The sequence below is a fragment of the Poecilia mexicana genome, unplaced genomic scaffold, assembly GCF_051168715.1.
Source record: "Poecilia mexicana isolate PSO_F unplaced genomic scaffold, ASM5116871v1 scaffold_11, whole genome shotgun sequence".
NCBI classification, from domain to species: Eukaryota; Metazoa; Chordata; class Actinopteri; order Cyprinodontiformes; family Poeciliidae; genus Poecilia; species Poecilia mexicana.
The window spans coordinates 201,210-222,510 of record NW_028263380.1 but is presented as its reverse complement, the minus strand read 5'-3'; the positions used below and the strand labels follow the sequence as shown (position 1 = coordinate 222,510).

General features: G+C 38.7%; 1 protein-coding gene across 1 annotated transcript; it reads right to left on the bottom strand.

Annotated features, from left to right (window-relative positions):
- Positions 1-521: 521 nt before the first annotated feature.
- Positions 522-16,920, bottom strand: sacm1la (SAC1 like phosphatidylinositide phosphatase a). The gene is made up of 20 exons (XM_088010015.1): positions 16,784-16,920; positions 12,807-12,904; positions 12,495-12,569; positions 12,258-12,385; positions 11,674-11,823; positions 9,658-9,717; positions 9,546-9,579; positions 9,346-9,447; positions 8,693-8,778; positions 8,522-8,608; positions 8,358-8,426; positions 8,197-8,276; positions 6,731-6,829; positions 6,515-6,653; positions 5,819-5,888; positions 5,645-5,717; positions 5,474-5,567; positions 5,195-5,287; positions 5,051-5,108; positions 522-1,621 (listed from the first exon to the last, which is right to left on the bottom strand). Exons 1-20 carry the CDS (start codon positions 16,810-16,812, stop codon positions 1,485-1,487), a joined length of 1,761 nt encoding a protein of 586 aa, XP_087866141.1. The 5' UTR covers positions 16,813-16,920; the 3' UTR covers positions 522-1,484.
- Between the last annotated feature and the right edge of the window lie 4,381 nt (positions 16,921-21,301).

Below are 21,301 nucleotides of genomic sequence, written 5' to 3'. Positions count from 1 at the left end.
TCTCACACACACAAACATCCTCTGAGCTTGGGTCCTCTACCAGAGGCCTGGGAGTTTGAGGGTTCTCCTCCAGTATCTTGGCTGTGCCTAGAACTGCACATTTCTGTACCGAGATGTCTGATGTTGTTCCTGGGATCCGTTTGAGCCACTGCTCCAGTTTGGGGGTGACTGCCCCGAGGGCCCCGATGACCACAGGCACCACTGTGGTCTTCACCTTCCAGGCCTTCTCCAGTTCCTCTCTGAGGCCCTGATATTTCTCCAGTTTCTCGTGCTCCTTTTTCCTGATGTTGTAGTCACTTGGTATTGCTACATCCACCACCACAATGTCCGGTTGGTTCGCCATTACCAACCGGACATATAATTTTTTATTATTTTTTTTGCTTAGATAAAGGGGACATGTATATCTACCCCTCCCTCCTTTATCTAAGCAAAAATAAATAAAAATAGGGACATTAATAATATCAATGCATTGTAAAAATATATTTGTTTAAATGTAAAAGAAAATACATTAATCATGCTGGTTAAATGTTGTCTGGCATATTTAATTTTTCTTTTCTTGTGAAAGAACAGAAACTGAAGCAATATTTAAGACATTCATCCTATGCTGTTGATTCCAAAATGATGCTTAACCAGCTGTCTCATGCTAAAGACAAAGCAGCAAACATTTGTATTTTTTCTTTCCTCTTTGTAAAAGTTCTAAATTAATTTTTAGTAAGCATATAGAGAAATGTTTAGGAATCTATTATGCCTCTTTTTACACTATTACTGCTCAGTTTACTTCATGTTTCATATATGTATTCATAAAAAAATAGGAAGACAAGAATACTTTATCTTAATATCACAAGAAAGCAACGTTTAAAATATATATGAATAACCTCAGTTTTATGCAGGCAGCACAGTTTATGCCTATGCAAATTAAGATGGTAGTGAGGCCTTTGACAATATCAGATGTTCTCTAAATGAAACGTCATGGGAAGACTTTTACTCATTGTAATAGGACCACATATTTATATTTCACACACAATTTAGTAAATGTTGTTACATTCAAAACTCTGTGTGCATACTTTATATAGTGTTCTAAATTAAGTACAGCAAATACATTTAAATATCTTCATGTTTGAGACCCACACCTTGGGGGTGACAATTCAGGGTTGACAACATGATATCCCAGTAAAAGGTTTGTAGCATTTCAACAGAAAATCCTACCCAAAAGGAATGAAACATTAATGAATTACAAGAATTATTTGTTTTTATCAAAGGACAAACCAAGACAAACAAAGCAATCTAGTGAAACAAGAATATGGAATGACTAATAATGATTAATATAGGTACATAAATGTACATATTTGAAAAAGGTTGACTTTGTCATCAACAAACATTAGAAACCACACAGACACCAGATGAGTTTACATCAGATCAGTGAAGATGAAGTACTGGAGCACCTATTTGACTAAGTCTCACCCCCCTCACACACACATATACACTTAGTCCATCTTTTCCTTGTGAACTAACTTCGGGGCATCGACAAAATCTTGTCCGTTAAACAGGATGACAGTGGCTGTGATTGCACTGGCGCTCCCCCAGAACATTACATAAGCAAGGGTCTCTGTCCATGTGTCACCTAGAAGACAAACAGCATTTACATCAGCCATTCTCCGATGGAGGAGATTCCCTCAATAACCTTATTTGTTAATATTATTTTTGTTTTTTGAAGTAGTGCAGAGGGAATGCATACTCTTTTTTTTTTAAACAAATTTTTAAATAATTATCCTATGTCTATCAAATCTCATCGTTAGCTTTATTTGTAAAGCACTTTAACACCAACATCACTGGTCCTCAACGCACACTGCCCAGCAAATATTAGACATTCCCCTACTTCAGCACACATGATTTCATTTGATGGCTGATTAACAGAATTTTGCTGAATTGCAGTCATCTGAATGGGGTGTGTTGAAGCAGAGGAACATCTAAAATGTGCAGGTCAGCGTGCTTTGAGGACCAGGAATGGGAAAAATTGGTAATCAATGCTGAATCAATGTATGCCTTTCCCCTCCTCCTCTTTGAGCTCCAGGTGACAGCATTTTATCATTAGGGGTTTATCACATTTTAAATGATCATAAGCACCGAGAACAATGGACTGTGATTCCTTTCTGTACATTTTCTTAACTGGCTGTAATTATTTTTTACTATTTGTGCCTGTGCTGCAGCTTGATGGGAAAATGTGTGATTATGTATGTCAGCTAATATTAAAATAAATATTCGTGAATATTCATTGACATGTTCTTATTAATTTAACTGAGTGTACAAGTGAGATCATGCACACGGCTTCCATGTTTGTTCTCAGAACTATAACCAGTACATTAATATTTCAAAGGTTTTCAAATGTTTATCATCTTTCTAACTGGCCCAAACCATCGGCTTCCTCGCTCTTATTGTTGTGTTTTTCAGCCGCTGCTCTGCAGTTTGACCCAAAGCTGATTGACGAGGACTACAGTAAAACTGGCTTTGTTATGCGCCAGAACAGGAGGAAGGCATCAAGGAACCAAAATGACACCAACATACAGATCTAGAATTATTAACTGATAGTGTTTTGTGTTGCATCAAGACCTACACTGACAATATTACTGTGAAAAAAAACATATCTGGGACTTCCCCAACGATAAGGTATGGATGACCCAGGAAATCCAGCAGCTGCTTAAAGAAAAGAACATCATGTGAGGAGAAGGCCCTCTACAGCTTGGAAATCTAGAGATCTGACTTTGACATTGAGAATTTTGAGGGGAGGGTCGAGGAGAACCTGGACAACAGCAGGCAGGTTTGGATGGGAGTCCAGCACATCACCAGTCAGTTGAAGGTGACATCTCACTGAAGTGGTTCAGGAGAAGATGAACCACTTCTTTGCTCATTTTGAGGCTGACCCTCAAGTACCACCTGTTCCGAATTAAGCAGTGGTCAAGATGGAGGAATGTGAGGTGAGACGCTTGCTACAGTTTGCCACTCCCAGAAAGGCAACAGGACCTGAGCGTGTTCCTGAACCTGTGCTCTGCTCAGCTGCAGAGTAGCTGGCTGGGGTCTTAATTAAGATCTCTAATCTATCCATATCTCAGGCAAAAGTCCCATCCTGCATGAAATCCTCCACTAAAGTTCCCACTACTAAAAAAATCACCTATCACCTGTCTGAACGACTACCGACTAGTGGCTCTCTCTGCATTGGTATGAAATGTTTTGAAAGACTGATTTAGAGTCATATCTTGTTGTTCATATTCCTCTCAGCTTTGATGCACACTCGTTTGTATCATGTCTACTCGTTGCTGTCTATCTACAGAAACGAGTTTGCTAACAGGTCAACTGAAGATGCTGTTGCTACTGTCCTCCATGTTGTCCCTGTCCCACAGCACCGGGAGAGATACGCAGGCATCGTCTTCATTTATTTCAGCTCTGTATTCAAAATCATCCTCTCTGACAGACTGGTGTGCAAACTGGGAGACCTGGAAATGCCCCTTTCCACCTGCTGCTGGATTAAAGACTTCCTGACAGATTTCACAGAAAGAGAGTGGGACCCCATAACTCCTCAGTTATCAGCATCAGCACTGGCTCTTCCCAGGGCTGTTTCTTAAGCCTTCTGCTCTTCATGGTGTGCACACATAATTATGTTTCAGTGCATCAAAGTAGCACCCTTGTTAAATTTGCAGGGGACACAACTGTAGTTTCATGTCATGGGGAGATGAGTCTGCATACAGTAATGAGGTGGAGCGACTCAAGTTGCACAGATAACAGCTTGACCTTAAACACAGCCAAGACCAAGGAGCTGATAGTGGATTTTAGAAGTAAAGCAGACATTCAATCACTAAACATCTGCAAGGACTGGGTGAAGAGGGTGTAAAACTTCCCTTTCTTAAGATTTCACATCATATATAACCTGGCCTGGATGGGATAAACACAGCAGAACTGATGATAGATAAGGCATGATAGATTATTTCTTCAACATTTTTCAAAACTGTTGGTTTCATTCTATAGGTGCTCTATTTATTGAAAGCAATCTCTCCTATTGTGTCTGTGTGTGGTTCTCCAGGTGCACAGCAGCACGAAGGAAGACACCCAGAAGATCATCAGCTGTGCTCTGCTTTCTCTCAAAAAACTCCACAGTTCCCACTGCCTCTTGAAAGTCAGGAACATTTTAAAAGACTCCTCTCACCCTGGGCACAATTTGTTCCAATTGCTGCCAAATGGCTGCAGATACCGGAGCATTAAACCAAGGACAAACAGACTGAGGAACAGTTTATACCCAGTAGCCATCAGGGCATTAAATGCCACCTTGTATTACATCTAATGCCATGGTTATGTTCATGTAATTTTATTACCCGTTTTCATAATGACACTAAAGAAAACATGCACTTTTACTTTCTTAGACATTCGTCTTTGAGGTCCACAAACCTTTTAGAATCAACCAACAGCGTAGTGGGATAGTCTGGGCTTAAGACTTGGCTAATAATTGTGCAAACAGTGTCTGTTTTAATTATCAAAATGACAAAAAAATAAAAGCTGGGGCTGTTTCATTCTTGGGGAAATTAATCCTTTTTCTTTCAGACATGGAGAAAACAGTAACTTTTATGACATTACTGAATTTGACTTTATGTAGATCCAAATTCAAATGATGGTTGAATCAACATTCATATAGTGTCAGTTATGGTTGAAACCCTAAAGTTGATTCAACATCCAAGTCACCGACCACTTTCAAAATTATTCCAATGTCTGGCTTCAACGTGGATTCAATGTTTCTGTCTCACTATATGTCAATGTTGATTCACTCATACTTGCTATCTGGGATATGTCTCACCAAATGTTTTTGGTAATGCTGAGCTTCACTACCTTCACTATTAAATCCGTGTCTGTTTCTTTGGAAGTTCGATCCACCTGAGTGACACTTCCGCATGCACGGAGCTAACTAGCCATGGGGTGACATCAATTTTCATCCCCAGTGATACAAGAGTATGAATGTTAAGCAGCAGCAACAAAATGACAGCGATATTCACTTTGAGGCATCACTTACCAGCCAGAAGAAGAGAAACGATGCACATGGAGAATGCAACTAGCATGACAATGGGAAGCTTCAAAGACAAAATAAAAATAAAACATTTAGTGTGTTAGACCACTCAGCTTTATTATTACTAGGTGAAAACACTGATACACTCACTGTTAGGAACTTCCAGTCCTTCTTAATACGAAGAGGAGTGGGTCCCTCTGACTCATCAACAGCAAAGTTACCCAGGAAAAGGTCAATAGCATCCTGATGGGGAAAAAACAGCTGCTGGAGATATCCTAGTCTTTCTTTATGTATAAATCAATACTAAAGTATTGACTCAAAAACAGCATTTGTCTTAGGTGATGATTAACTTTTAAAATCTTTTTGGAAGAAAAGTGTTACACAAGGTGTCTTTACTTTGATCCATAATAAATTGCATCACAGAGGTACCTGTCTGAATCCATCTGAAAAGTTGTTTTTGTAGTAGCGAATCATGGAGTTCCAACCATCCATCAGCAGTCCCCACCTGGTCCTCTTCCCTGTCCTACTCAATACATAACATTGCTGTCATATTCAATCAGACGGAAGATGTTTGTGTTGACAGATGTTTAATTGTGTTACCTCGTAAAGTCTGTTTTTAAAGCTCCAGTACCAGCATACTGCACAGCGCATGCATTGGCATTGTCAGCCCAAGCTGTTAGAAAGCAAAAGCAAAATACATCAGGACACACTAGAACTTTACAGGATCTACTAATCCCTCAAAGCATGCCGATAGTAGAGCAGGTATTGTCCTACCGTTTTTGTAGACTTTTTCAAACTCAGCCTGCTCTTCAATGCGCTGACCCACATTCAGAACTCCCATTCTCTGTTAAAATAAGAGAGAAAAAGTACGGACTCAACCACTTACCATACCTATTAATCTATACAGAATCAGTTTTTCACACATTTAAGGACCGAACGCATCCACAAGGATTCAGCTCAATTTTTCCCCATTAAACTTAGATGTAGACCTGTCATGATAATACATTTTGCTAGTTGATAAATGGTCCCAGAAATGATTGCAATAAACAGTGATATTGTTGTTCTGAGACCATTTTAATATAATAATAATGGCATAACAATTCAAGAACACTTTCTCAAAGACCAATAAATTCTAAATACTAAAGAACATTTAAACATGGATGGAACTGGAATACATTTTTAATACCCCAAATAAAACAACCAAACCACAGAAACAAAAAATAAAATGAAGTATGAAAACTCTGTAAACAAAATTGTCCTTCACAAAGTGGCCCAGTTGAGAGTAATGCACCAGACTTTTGTCATCCACTTTGGTAGAAAGGGGGAGAGAAAAAAATAATAAATTCTGCAAACGGCGATTATTGACCTCGTTTTAATTCATCATGTGATTAATTGATTTGCTGAAAACAAGTGCCCCTTTCACCAATTTTTTTTCTCTTTAAAAAAAAAAAAAAAAAAAGGTTGACATACCTGAAGCTGAGACTGAAGTGAGCATCTGGCCAGCAGGCTCTGAATGACATTGGTCCTGTCTAGGCAGTCCATGCAATTACTCCTGAAAACTCCTATCTGCTGGGTCAGTATCTTTCCATCCGAGTTCACCATAAAGTAGCTAGACACACAAAAAAGTCTTAGTACTCCTTCCAGTAGGCACCTTGAGGTGCTACCAACAGGTGCCAGTTCAGCTACCTGTATTCATCTTGTGTCTCTGCGACAGCATCCACTAAGATCTGAAGACGGTCCCATCTCATGTGACTGCACTCTTTGTGAAAATCGAAGGCCAAGTAGCTAAGGACATAATGTTAAAAGTTGAATGTTCTTTTACAAATGCAGGTAATCTTATATTTAGAAAAAATAGGGCAACTTTAATTGCTTCATTACACATTCTGTTGACACTGACTGACTCTATAAAACCTATGTACAAACAGTTGGTGTTTTCAACATGTAATGTTTAATGTGCTGTCCTTGATAGGGCTGTTGTAAACGAATATTTTAGTAATCGAGTAATCTATCGATTATTCTTACGATTAATCGAGTAATCGGATAAAAAAAATTATAAAATGAAATATTGGTAAATCTGGCATAATACCGGTGTTACTATCAGATATCAATATCAGTCCAATTTTTCATATTTGAGCATCCCTAACAGTTGCTTTTTTGTAGTTTAGAAAACTAACCTGTAACAATAATAGCTCACTTTCTAAGTTAACCAGAAGAAAAGTTATAGAAAAATCTGAAATTATATTGAATTTAATAATAAAGAGGCAGGCTCACAAATATGCTTATAAAAATGTCTACAATCCAGCTTTTAGTTTATGTATTCATCTTCAGTGAGTTTAATAGATTAACTAAACTCACCTTGCCACCTAACCTGTCACGCTTTGGGTTTGAAAATACGGGAAATGCCGCCTGGAGTGGGAGGAGAGGGCGAATGAACGAACATGGGGTGGAGGGGAGGAAATAGACCAGCGGACTGACGAACCGTTAGACCGGGGGACGAACACGGGGGGAAGCAATACGGGACATTTACGACACCTTCACTGGTCACACTCAGAAACTCATCTACCAGCCATGTACGATGCGCTCCGCCACCCGTTTCTTCAGACCGGTATATGAAGTTTATTGTGCGGTTCGTCGGTAAAGCTACATTTACACGATAAGCATCAGCTACTCAGCCGCCCGCCCTGTTCAGTCTATCCGCTCACCTCAGCGCTCTTCCCGCCGTTCGCTTTCAACCAGCAGCCCCGGAGGAGAAATGCTGCCGTACTCCAGGCATTCCCCAGTCATTTTAAGGATGCTTATTGGTTCCCCAAAAACGATAAAAAGTCGGGCATTATCATCAATCAATAAAATCCCCACGGGCCAATCTTGAAGATTGGACTTTATGCCGCTGAGACTTAGCTTTTGTCAACAACTCAGAGGCGGAAGTGAGAGCTCCGCGCAACGCAAATGAAGTCCCGGCCGGAACACGGTGCGCTAACTAATAAAACATAAATTAACGAAGCTTCGAGGCAGGTAAATTTTCCTCGAGGAATTTTAGTAATCGAGGTACTCGAATCATTCGAGGAATCGTTTCAGCCCTAGTCCTTGATGAAATAAATTTGAACTGAATTGTAAGTGGATGTAAAAACTGAAAAGCAATGGCTGACACTTACTTGAGCATACCGTTGTTAAGACCAGACGACATCTTGGCAAACTCCTCTTCCAGTGGCTTCTCTGACCCTTTTTGATTCACCTGGACAAGAAAAGTCCAAATTGCCTTCAAATGTGTACTGTTGGATGATTCTTAGCTCAGTGTTTAATAAAAGGTCCTCACCAGGTTCAGAACAGTTTGTTTTCCATAGATGAGTAGTTGAGAGTCAAAGTGCCTCTGGAAACCATCCATCTGTATATAGTTATCCAATGGTTAACATCAGAGTCTCACTTCTATTCTAATTAAAGCCTAAGACATCAGGCATATGAGGGAATGGCAGCTCTTACATGATTCATGGTTTTGCTGATTACAGGTTTAGGCTTGTACTTCAAATTGGGCCTCTGGCTCCAGTAAAACGGCATAGAGCCTCGTGTCTGTGGATGAAAGTACCTTGTGGTTACTGGAAAGTATTTATATGCAACACCTTTCATGAGACAACAGTCAGAGAACAAGCCTACCTGTACAAAGGAAGCCTTCGCTCCCTCATACAGGACTATCTGCTCAGTCTCCACAAAGTTAGCAGCGTGGCCTTCAGAATCAATACCTGTTCAGACAAAAACATTTGTCAAAGGTTAGAGGAGAGGATAGAAAATGGAGTCCCTCCTTTCCATTGCTGCTCACCACAGCAGCGGTAGTGAAGATTCAGTGCTAGCTAGTTTTTGTGTTGGACTTCTATCTCCAGATCTGTTTCTGTTATCGTCTCTGCTTCTTTCTTTAAGATGTTATTGTCATCCGGGTTAGACACATCAAGCAAGTAACACGTTTTGTTGTTCTTGTCATGGAGCACAATGTCTGGCCAGTTTGCAGCGAATAATAATTATAGTAATAATAATGTCCCATAGATAGGAAACTTTGAACTTCAGCCATCAATATGAAGGCATAACTGCAGATACAGAACCAGCAAGGACCATCTAATATATATCCACAGGTAAACTAAGGCATAACAACTATTGATATTTATATCATTATTGGTCAGTTGCTGACAAATGTCATGTCAATATGGCACCTACATTTAAACTCAGGCATTTCTGACAGGAACATACTGCCTTCCCTTTATTAGTCCAAATGTTTCACAGTTTAATCCAGCTAACCAATGCTTTTGCATGTTCACCTCTAACATAGTATCTCACACCAGCCCGGAAGCAGCTTCTCCTGGAGATGAGGATCCACTCAAAGATCTTCCCATTTATACGGCATGGCTTCATGACAATGACTGGAAGAAGAGGGTTAAAGAAAAGCTTGATCTCCGAGCTTCTGTTGGTCAGGTCATTTATCAACAAAAACATATGGGATTTTTGGGACAAAGGATACATCCATGAATAACAGGTAGTGCGAATCTGTGAAGCTACAGAGAAACAGTGGTAGTTAGAAAATGTGAGTATAAAAGTAGTTAAGATGAGTGAAGCCATGTGACAGCAGTTACCTCAGGCTGCCCAGCAAGTTCTCTTAAAAGGTTCCCATTCCAGACAAATCTCTGATCTGCCTGTAAACCACAAGAAACTAATTGTTAAACCATTCACCATTTAACACTTCTTTTATGACATGCAAAAATATATTCTAATATCAACGACCTTTTCAAATCTTTGCCCACATGCACATTTAAAGAAAATATGACAACAAATTTGAACCTTAAACAACTGCAAAGGACACATTTGTCAGTTTGGCCTGAACACTAGATGCAGCAGCATCATTTCTGGTGCGCCCCGTTTGATCTTAATTTCATTATCTCTGCCAGCTTCCACAAGAATCAACTTTTGAAACAGTACAGCAATTCGTCACTCACCCCTGTGTTCAAGTATAAAGTCATCCTACTCAAACACACGGCGCCTGCTGGTAAATTAGGAGTTGGAATAGTGAGCGTGGTTGCAGGGAGCATTAATTGATAGTGTTATTTAGCTTTAAAAATGTGTATTTGTGGGTGTATTTGCAATGTGGACACGGAGTGGAATGGATCTCCTGTACTCTGACTATTGCAGACAATATTGTCACTCAGGCTAACAAACATAGCAACAACACAGATGCCTCTAACTGGACAATATCATAATTGTTTTTGAGCTACCAGAGGGAGTCTGTGTCCCACTAATAGCATTTGTAACACAGTTTGTAAACCCTGGGATTGACATTAATACCAGTGGCGGTTTCTGATATGGGCAATATGGGTACCCTCCCCCTAACCCCCATAACTTGCAGGGAGGTTTTGCTGGGAAGTTGGAAAGGTGGTTCACCCAGGGTGCTAAACAGGCTAGGACCACCTCTGATTAAGATTAAATCTTTCCTAGAAAAGTTAATTTTGGCTTTGCCTGCAAATCTGTGTGTACTTCTAAAAGTACCATTCCAGATAAACAAAGCTTCGATCCAGACAGTCAGGAACGCCGCCACAGCTAGAGGACCGAATTGACGTTTCCTTCTGTGCAGTCCCGTTCTGTTTAGGATCCTGCTCAGAGTACGCATGCTATTAATGGTTTTAACCACAGTGTAAAGCAGCATCCGTATCTCTACATGTTGTAGACCAAACATCAAGGGAAACCTGACCAATTCAGGTTAGCCACTGTACTAGCCTAGCATAATACCGCCACTTCCTGGACATAAAATTATCACGTTTTAACGAGATACGTATCACGTTATAACGTGATAGCGCTCGAATTTTTTTTCCCTGCGTGATAGCAATGCGCTTCCGTATAAATGCTTAATTTTTTTAGTGCAAATGAATCTGAACACACAGTGGAGTATATAACATACAACTGCATAAAAATGTGTTAGTGTAAATAACATGCAGTGGGGTTTTATGCATATTTAATCATCATCTTGTTAGTGATCATCAGATTTTAAGGCATTTATAACCTGCAAAAGCAGACATAACCAGAAGATCAGTGATCTTTTGAAAATCAACAAAAACACACAAAGCTCCTATTCTGCTCCTGTCCCAGTTTAAGAAAATTTGGTTTAACATTCATCTCACTCTACCTATTATTTTTGGGTAATAAAACATCAATAATCTTTAGCGAATAATTACTTATTTAAATAAACAATGGCATTTGTTTATACATACACAACCTACAGAAAGACTAGTTTTATTCAGTTCACTGATTGATTATGCTGTGCAACGCTCTCTCTTTCGCCTCTGAGCTGTTGCTAAGGGTTGATTGCTAGCAGCATAATATCCAGTTTTTAGTTCGTTCCGGGGGGATTTTATTGATTGATAATAATGTCCGGATTTTTGTAGTTTTTTGGAAGACCAATAAGCATCCTTAAAGTGACCTTTCTCCTCCCGAAGAATATAGTATGATGGTCTGTCCTGTTTATGTACAACACACATACATACAAAAAAAGTCAAGCATTTCCATTCAACCAATAGGAACGTTTTCAAATTAATTCAAATGTTTGACTTACTTTTAACAAAAATGTAAATTTAGTGCGAAGATTTGTAATGACCATTTACCCTCTCCAGCAGACTCATCTCCTGGAAGTCAGGACTGGTGTTGGCCAATCGCTGCAGTGTGTGTGTTAGGTCAAAGTCAGTGCAGAAGTAGAAACCATCTGTATTCAGCACATTGTTAATCATAGCCAGGAAGGTCTTATTCTCCTGAGACTAAAGCAGAAAAACAAACATGTTTTCAGGATACACTTCTGTACTCTGGGACAAGTAATAAAAAATAAATAAGAAAAAATAAAATAAAATCAGTAGAAGATTTCCATCCATATCCATTTTCTTCGGGTCACGGGAGTAGCAGCAGCACAAACAGGTACAAACATATATGGGGGTACATGTACATACATGTTCACATATATAAGTATACACACAAGGATGCGCGCACACGCACACACACAATACACATATATATATTTATATGTGTGTGTTGTACAGTATACACATGCTGTACAATACATGCATGTTTGTAACACATGAACAATTTTCTACACTTGCAGTTTTTCCAACTGCATAAATTTATATTGTTGTCAAACCTTTGAGTCTGAAAACAAGAGATTGTTTTGGTAGCATACAAAAGGAACAATCTTGCTAACCTGGATCTCTGAGAGATGTAGCACCGTCTTCTTATAGGATATCACATCAAAGTCCACAGCCTTCCACACAGCATGGCCAAGGAGGTTGCCTACATTCCTCTTCCTGGTGATGACAATCAGGTACATCCCTGTGCATTGAAAGTTGTGAGTCAAATTGCAATCTTTTTGAAAACTTTAAAGACATGCTAAACAGGACATTTTATAATATGTATACTGTAGTTATCATTAGTCACATACCTGCAACCAGACGAATAGTTCCCATGATCCCACAAATAGGTCTGGTGACAGCAGAGGGAGGAATATCATTTCTACCTATGAAACCGTGAACACAACAGGGAAGAAGTTGAAGAGAAACACACCTTCCTGTATATTATGTCCTTCTATTCATTGCTGTTAAAAAATCGTTAAGAGTTCACAGAATCACAGAGTTCTAGCAAAGAAGAGATGGAAAACAGCAGCTAATCATTAACTACGTTTCCACCATAAAACATCATGGAGCAATACTATGAGATCAGTGTGAGTGCAGTGCTTGCTATTCAGATGTTCTACCTGTGAGGGTCATCTCGTTTGAAACCCGGTCAATGACTAGGACAGCATCAGCTCCTTCATCACAGGCCTCAATGAAGAACTTTTCAGGGGTCGTGTGCCTACGAAAACAAGTTGAAAACATTCAAATTCATCAAATGAAATGTATAAGATTCTCTGTTATCCAACTATACATTCATATAGGTTTATGTAGTGTAAATTATGGGCAGGTAGATACCTGCCCATAATTTACACTACATAAACCTATATGAATGTAATCTGATCAAGGACACACAATAATTAGACGGTCAGAAGCAAAAACAGAAAACAATAAAAAGACATTAAACAGGAAGAAATATAGTCGGAAAGAGAACTTTCACGTTCCCTTCTCTAAGCTTGTCTTCAATTTTATGCGAAGCAAAAGGGAATCAGCTGTGTTACCATGTTAACCGACTGAAACCCAGTCAACATCTAGACTTGTTTTATCTAGACGTTTCTCCCCAGTGTTAGCCGCTACATCACTTAACCTTAAAAGAGGTACAACATAGATTTACACAAAATATAAATACAAGAGTCCATCTTGTTGATACAGTTGCATTTCCTCATAAGTCATGTGATGCAGTCTGGTAGAGGCTGAACTTATTTTTAAATTACTGGCTCTGCTGCTGCCCTAAGAGATGACGGCAGAAGAGATTACACTCAACAACAGACTTATGGAAGACATGCGGAAAACCTTGATGGACCTTAGCTTCTTCAAGAAGTACTGTCTGCTCTGTTCTTTCTTAAGGAAGTCTTCACTGTTGCGTCTCCAGTTCAGATTGTTGTCGAGATGAACACTGAGGTATTTATATTCCTCAACCACCTCCACTTCCATGAAGGAAAAAGGGTTTAATCAATCATCTCCTTTGTTTTGTTTACTGTCAAGATGAGATAATAGCTTCCACCATAGACATATATAAAGAATAGACGCCTAATGGACCATTTTTGCACATCGTTGCTGATGTCACATAGAGCAGCCATCTTGGAGCTCTACTCAGCATTATATGTTTGGCAGGCGCAATGATTTTAATTATAACTCACTGAATACTAAACAGATTTTCACGCTTTTTTGCTGGAAACCTTATTCAAACAGCTATCACAGCTACATGTACAAGGACATTTGTTTAATTGCTCAGTCAGATCATTTGTGATCCTAGGCTTGTAATTAGAGAAGCATCTCACTGTTCTGGTTTGGGCTGTGTTGTCCACACAGAAATTTACACAGAAGGTCACACACTCAGTCATTGATGTCCTCTCCATGTGGCTGGCAAAGAGCAGCCCAGTCTGTAGCCTCAAAACAACCATGCAGGACATCTTTAACTTTCTGTGACCACTTTCTCACAGAGCTTTTCATTACAGGTTGTCTGTGAATATATCACATATTCTGAGCAGAGTAAAATAAGGTTGTGATGTGATTTTCCCAGAGGAGGTCTTGTTTACACATATTAGGAGCTAGGTACTGCTTGTTTTTTTGCAGTAAGTTTGCGGTCTCAAATGTTTTGTTGGTTCGCCACCAGAGGGATGTACCAGCAAGTGAAATTGGAGGCAATTTTGTGTCAAAAGAACGTGGGCCTCTTTGAGTCCAGTGAGGGAAACAGACTGAACTTGTATGCTCACCAAAGCAGGTTATGAGTACTAGAAGTTTATTTCTAACTGACAGGAAGAAGCTCAACTTGACTAAAGCAAGCTGTACATATGGCCAAACAGATGTAATTACATTTTTAAGTCATATTAACTAATTTAAAGGGTGTGATTCATAGATTTTATCGTCCCAAATGGAAAATTCTTCTCAACAAACCAGCTCAATTCATTCTAAATAAACATGAACTCTCTTGACATATAGATTTTTATCTAAATGGGATTTTATTGTATCAGTTTAACAGCCAGCTGGATAACATGATTAATTTGTCCTTTTGTTCTGTGAACTTTAATTGATGTTATGAGCAGCACAAAATTACAGCCATAAAGACATTCATGACAGATGCCAAAATTCCTGTGTAGTACAATCAAAAGGCCCTTGTTAGATTAAATAGAAAATTTAAACAGAAAGTAGCTTATGACATAGGTTGTTAACTAGAATATTTCTGTCTATCATTTTATGTTCAAGTTTGGTGACTGATGATTTTAGATTTAACAAAACTGACAAAAATACCAGAAAATATCTAACAAGTTCTGTTTTAATTTCCTGATCAAATTAAAAATCTTTTTTTTAGTTGTTAAAGTAGATATGCCACGAAAACTGAAATACCAAAGCAGATTATGAGCTCATACAATAATAATCTGCCCATTCTGCTCATGAGCTAAACAATCTCTCATGAGTCTTTATTACGAGTAAAGGACAAAGGTCCTAACAATTGGCTACTTAATTTATAGCAACTTTAAAAAACTTCTTCTTCACACAGAACAACAGTGTGATCCCTTTCACAGAGACCTCAATTTCTATCATTTTGGCAAAAACATGAGCTAAGCATGCCTGGACTGAGTTCAGGCCTTCAGGGAGGGGTGACAGCCAAAGGCTGAACAGCAAGGACTACTGAAGTTCTTCAACTTCAAAGAAAAAGTAGAGAATTATTGTGAAAGTCATTTGTTTGTCATAAAGAGAAAAGACTTTGTTTCTCTTTTGAATTGTTTAACATTCATTGAATATAGCAGTGATATTGACTCTTAAGATGTGAATGAAAAAATGTCTGCCACATTAGCAATGTTAGGAGGAAAGGTGGGTCTAAATTCTTTTTTCAACTTATGAGAGAGTCTGGTAAGGTCATACTGAAGACAGTTTCTGAAGTGCAGTTAAAGGTATTCCACTATCTGGTAAATTATGGGGTGCACCCATCTTTTCTTTTGACTGTGTAGTAGACAATCACAGAAATCTGTTTCTCATCACTGTACAAATCAGGAGAACCAGAAAGCATGGCTGAAAAGGTTTACTTCTAGCTTTATGCTTTTAATATGTCTTAATTTTTAAGTTACAAAATTAAGACTTAATTTTTTTATTAAAAATAAATAAAAAATATTTGCTTTTTCAATTAGAAAAAGCAAATAATTGCTTTAGAAAAAGCAAATAGAAATAAAAAAAAACATTTTGAGTTAATGATAAAGAAAATAAGCAAGGCAACCAACAGTGGAAATCCCTAAATCAGCCATTTGTAGACAACTAGCTGTTGCAGTGGCATAACTACTTTGTTGGTCTTGCGTAATCTAGACCAGTCTCCACAAGCATGCACTAAAATAACCACAACACTCTCCTAAACCGAGTATCTCCCCAGAGCCCATTATTTGCAACCAACTAATAATCAATTAATTATTTATTTAAAAGGAGGTAACATTTAGCTTTAAACTGGTGGCTCCATCTTCCATGAGGTCCGGACATTCAGCTTCTTTAGGTTGCCTAATCTCCTACTGCAGATGGCAGAAAAGGAGGGATAACAGGTAGAACTGGATGACTCACACTCTGAATGAAGGTGTATACCAAAGGTGTGTCTTAATAACACCGTTGTTTGGTCAAAAAAAAGAAAGAAAAAAAAACAAAAAAACAAGGCCAACTGTCAACGGACAGTTGCTCATAAAGCCTTTTGTTTTATGAGAGACGAGAGGGAATAAGCAAATCACGGAAGTCACATCAACACAAACAATAAGCAAGAAGACACCAATTTATTTTCAGTGTGATGAAGATTATGACGATTAAGGACATGATTGATAGCAACCATGTTCACCGCACACACCAAATGCTTTCATTGATCTCAGCCTTGTGTGTACTTTTCATTATAAATAAGTGAAATGCGAAGCTCGGATGACTCCTGCTCTGAATTTCGATCCTATCAGCAAACTTCAGACTGAACTTCTGCTTCAGTATTAGCTTCGTTGGAACCTCTTATCGTTGGAAGCTTCGTTTTTTATTAAAGTCAGACTAGGACAATAACTGCTACTAGGATAGTTACCAAAGTTAAACGAAAATTACTTACAAATTGTATCTCTCATAGGCGGTCGCCATTTTCCTTCAGAATGGTTGACCTCAGTGACGACAGCATATATAGTTACTTTCCTTTGTGTTGCCAGTTAAGTGTCTGAAAGCAGCTTTCCCGTCCAGCCCAGTACAACCTGGCATCCACACAAGGTGAGAGGATTTTTGGTATTTGTAGTTCAATGCGACTAGAACGCTGCAAGTCATTGTGGATCCTAGTGAGTTGCAGGATCCGCATGTTTAACACATGGTGACATAAGGTTTATGAGACTGCTATCTTTGGCTTTGCTGCTTTTGTCAAAAAAGAACTGTGACTCCTTCATTATCATCAACCTCATTGTACTTCTTGTTAAATACTATGTACAAAAATGCAAGGTCAGTCATATAGATCTGTATTATCATCATGAAAGACTTGAATTGGTACTATAATCTCGTTGTTTCATTCAATAATCCAAAAGCCAGAGAAATTGTAAATTTTGTAAGAATTGATTATGTTGTAACCTCTTTTTGCTAGTTTTCATGTTGTCACTGCATGTATAAAAGTTCTCCCAGGCAAGTTTGTTTCTTTTTGTTTGTTTGTTTGTATTACATCAATGTTTTTACAATTGTTAATAACTTTTAAAAGGCACAAGGTATACTGATGTATAAGCTTCTTGCAACAAGAGTCTGGATTTTTTGCGATATGTTTTTACTGCTTGAAGATTGATGTATATTTCAATGTTTTTTGTATGTTTGTTTGTTTGTTTTTTAAATGATATGGTGGCACTCCCAGTGTCATCTGTCACAGCTGCCCATACATGCAGAGAGAGGGGGTCGGAGGGGGCTTGAGACCCTGCCCCTTTTATCCTTGATGAACGACCAAGTGCCCTTTCATGAATTTTTTTTCCATTTATTTATTTATTTATTTATTTTTTGTGCCTCATGTCTCTCCATATGTTCGTCTCCGTCAACAATAGTATTTAGCTAAAAATAAAACCCAGATAGCACAGAATGATTGAAACAACATTGAATCAATGTCAGCCAGAAACATTGAATCAACGTTGAACGCTGACATTGAAACATTGAAAGTGGTCGGTGACTTGTATGTTGAATCAACGTTAGGGTTTCAACCATAACTGACATTATATCAATGTTGATTCAACCATCATCTGTATGTCAACTTGTATGCATATTTGTGTTGATAGTACATTGAATCAGTTATGAATCAATGTTGATTCTACATTGAATCAATGTTGATTCAACACTGATTTGACTGTAGATCTGCATGCATATTTGTGTTGATTCTACATTGAATAAGTTAGGAATCAATGGTGATTCAACCATCATCTGAACGTGGATCTGCATGCAGATTTGTGTTAATTCTACATTGAATCAATGTTGATTCAACACTCATTTGACTGTGGATGTACATGCAGATTTGGGTTGTTTTTATATTGAATGAAAGCTAAGGATTTATGTACATTTTACATCTGATAGGTCTACATCATAACATGCCACTAAAAGTTTCTTCACTGGTGTTAAACACTGTATTATTGGCAGATGATGCGTAAACTGTGTACAAAAGTTTAAAAATGACAACATGGGTTTGATTTAACATTTTAAGAAAAGAGGGACAGATCTTTAAACATATTTGACTCCTTTTTGACTGTCAAAACAACAGTCTGTTGTCCACAGAAGAACAGAGTCCATGAGGTTCAGCTTTGTACTGTATGAAGTAGGGAAACAGTACAAGTTGTGGTAACCCCAGTTTGACTCTGGTTGGCGTCACTTTGATTCCTTGTGATGTCTTCCTCTCATTCTGGTGCATAATGAAGCCACTTCTTGACAATTTTGCTGCAGTCCTCAAGAGTCAGCGTTTGGTCAAACTGCAGAGCAACAGCTGAAAAAAATAAAAGTGAGGAAGGTGCCAGTTAGAAATATGATAAACATTTGAAAAGTTCTGAAACACAATGAAAGATTAAACAGTGTACTGGTTACAGGTCTGAGAACAAATACAAACCATATAGTTCCCCATGTACACTCACTGTTAAATTAATATCTTAATCTTTCATTAATATTTATCTTAATGTTTACATATACAACTGCATTTACCCATCAAGCTGCAGTATAGTGTAGGATTTATGATATTGATATTAAATCAATATTTAAAATAAAGGGCTGTTTATCAGAAAACCTAACAATAAAACTCAGGGAGGATCAGGTTTATTTAACACACCAGAGACAAATAAATCGAACAAAAGGTGATTTATAGTGTAGTGGGAAAAATTATAATTTATACAGAATAAACTTCCATCAAATAGCTGGTTCAATCTTCCATCAACTACAAATATTTCCAAATAAGTTGATTAAATTCCTTAAAAAGTGTCTATATGCTAATAAAGATCCCACACAAGTAACAATAGTCCAGTTCAATTTAACCAGTAACCAATACAAGGATCAACAGACTGAATCAGTCATTAGCAGGTTTAGTTCAGTGTTTCACCTGCCTTACATGTTAAGTGTTTCCCTTCTGCCTCACCTGGATTGAATCTGTGGATGATTAACAACCTTCTGCACTTCTTGATGGCTGCAGACGGTCATGTAATCATCCAACTCAGCTGTTCTGGTACAGAGGCTCATTTAAGCACAACCCTAAGCATATCATAATAAAAAGTTAAAAACAAGTGATTACTATCACAACAATTTAAAGCCCACCTGGACCAGCCAGCCTTACACTTCCTTGTCCACCACATGTTCTCCCAGACCAAACAATAGGCCCCGCCCTATTTTAAAAACTCAAATCCCACAAAATCTCGCAGGATTTCATACTTAGGCCTGGAGTGGTGGGTAGGATGAAAATAATACAAAAGGAGACATGACCTCAATTATTAAAAAAAATATATTTTGCCCCAAAATAACCAGGATTACTATGGGCACAAAACAATGCCCTTATTTTTCAATAAACACATTTAAGATCAAAGTAATATTGAAAAACTTACCATAAAAGTGCTCAGAGGAGAATTCAATTCAGAAGCCGGTAGCAAACAAGCCAGCAGCAAAGTGGCTGTTTGGTTGGGACAAACCACCAGTGTAAAATTGGGGAGGTGGACTGTACAACTCCTAGTACAGACTTGTAGATGTTTTTGTGTCAACACATTATGCACAGTCAGTAATAATATTTACAGACAAGTAAGAAAATGTACAGAAAGGAATCACAACCCACTGTTCTCAACATGTAGTGCTTAATTTGAAACATGATTAACCCCCACCTAGTAATAAAATGTTCTGACCCAGAGCTCAAGGAGGGGGAGGGAAGAAGGGATGAGAGGGGGTAAAGAGGAGAAGGTTGGGAGGAGCAGCTGGGTGGGGGAGGTTTGGGAGGGAGTAGGGGGAGATGAGGAGGTGATGAGGGCTGCAACAAACTGCCCAGATTGCACACAACGGTAAATAAACGTTGAATTATAGTTAGAATGGTTGATTTTTGGTTGAGGTCAACAACTGATGGTTGATCAACCATCAAACAACCATCCACCTCCAGCCAAGTAACCAATGTTGAAACTGTGTCATTGAGTCAATGTTGTTTTGTGGTTGAAATCTAATGAATGAAATGCTAATGTCTGATCAACGACTGATCAATGTTGAATCAATGTTGAATCAATGTCAGCTCTTTTGCCACACCCCTTCCCCTCCTCTCCTCCTCATCAGAGCTCTGGGTCAGAGCATTTTATTACTGAGTGGGGGTATTACATTCTAAATTAACCTCTGTAAAGGATAGTGGGTGAAGATTCATTTCTGTACATTTTCTTTCTTTTTCATAAAAAAGTCCTACTGACCATTTGTGTGTGATATATTGACACAAAAACATCTACAACTTACTACAAGGAGTAAGGAGTGGAGCGGTCCACCCCCACCATTTACATGAGTGGGATGTCCCAAACACACAGCCACTTCGCTGTTGGCTTGTTGGCAAAAGATGTTAATTCAATGTTGAATTGCCATCATGTGCAATCTGGGCAGGCGCAGAGCTATGGGGGGGCCTGGGGGGGCGGTTTTAGGTCGCTTAAATGTCTGATTATAGACTGAGAAAGTCTACCGCCTGTTGAGAAAGGTCTATTTAATGTTAAAGTTACTTTCCCTCAATGGAATATATACTAGTCAGTCCCAGTGACCGTTTCACTCACGGTTTAGCCGATGTGTTTCCTGGGTAAAGATCAACCAAAAAACGCAGACCAACCTCCCCGCCCCTCGCTCAACAGTTTCTGGTAGCGCAGGCGATAAACGTCAGGGGCCTGGTGATTCGTTAGGGGTCCGGTAATTAGCCCCGCCCCCCGGCCCAACGCTGACTTGTTCCGCTAGTGAATCTGGGTACAGAACGGAATCACAACTCAGTGTTGTCAACACATAGTGCTTAAGTTAAAACGTGATTAACCCTCACCTAAAAGGGGTTGTGCTGTGGTGGCGCAGGGGTTAAGCACAAACCACAATCAAGGACTCAGTCCTCAACACAGCTGTCACAGGTTCAATTCCTGACCTTGGCAAC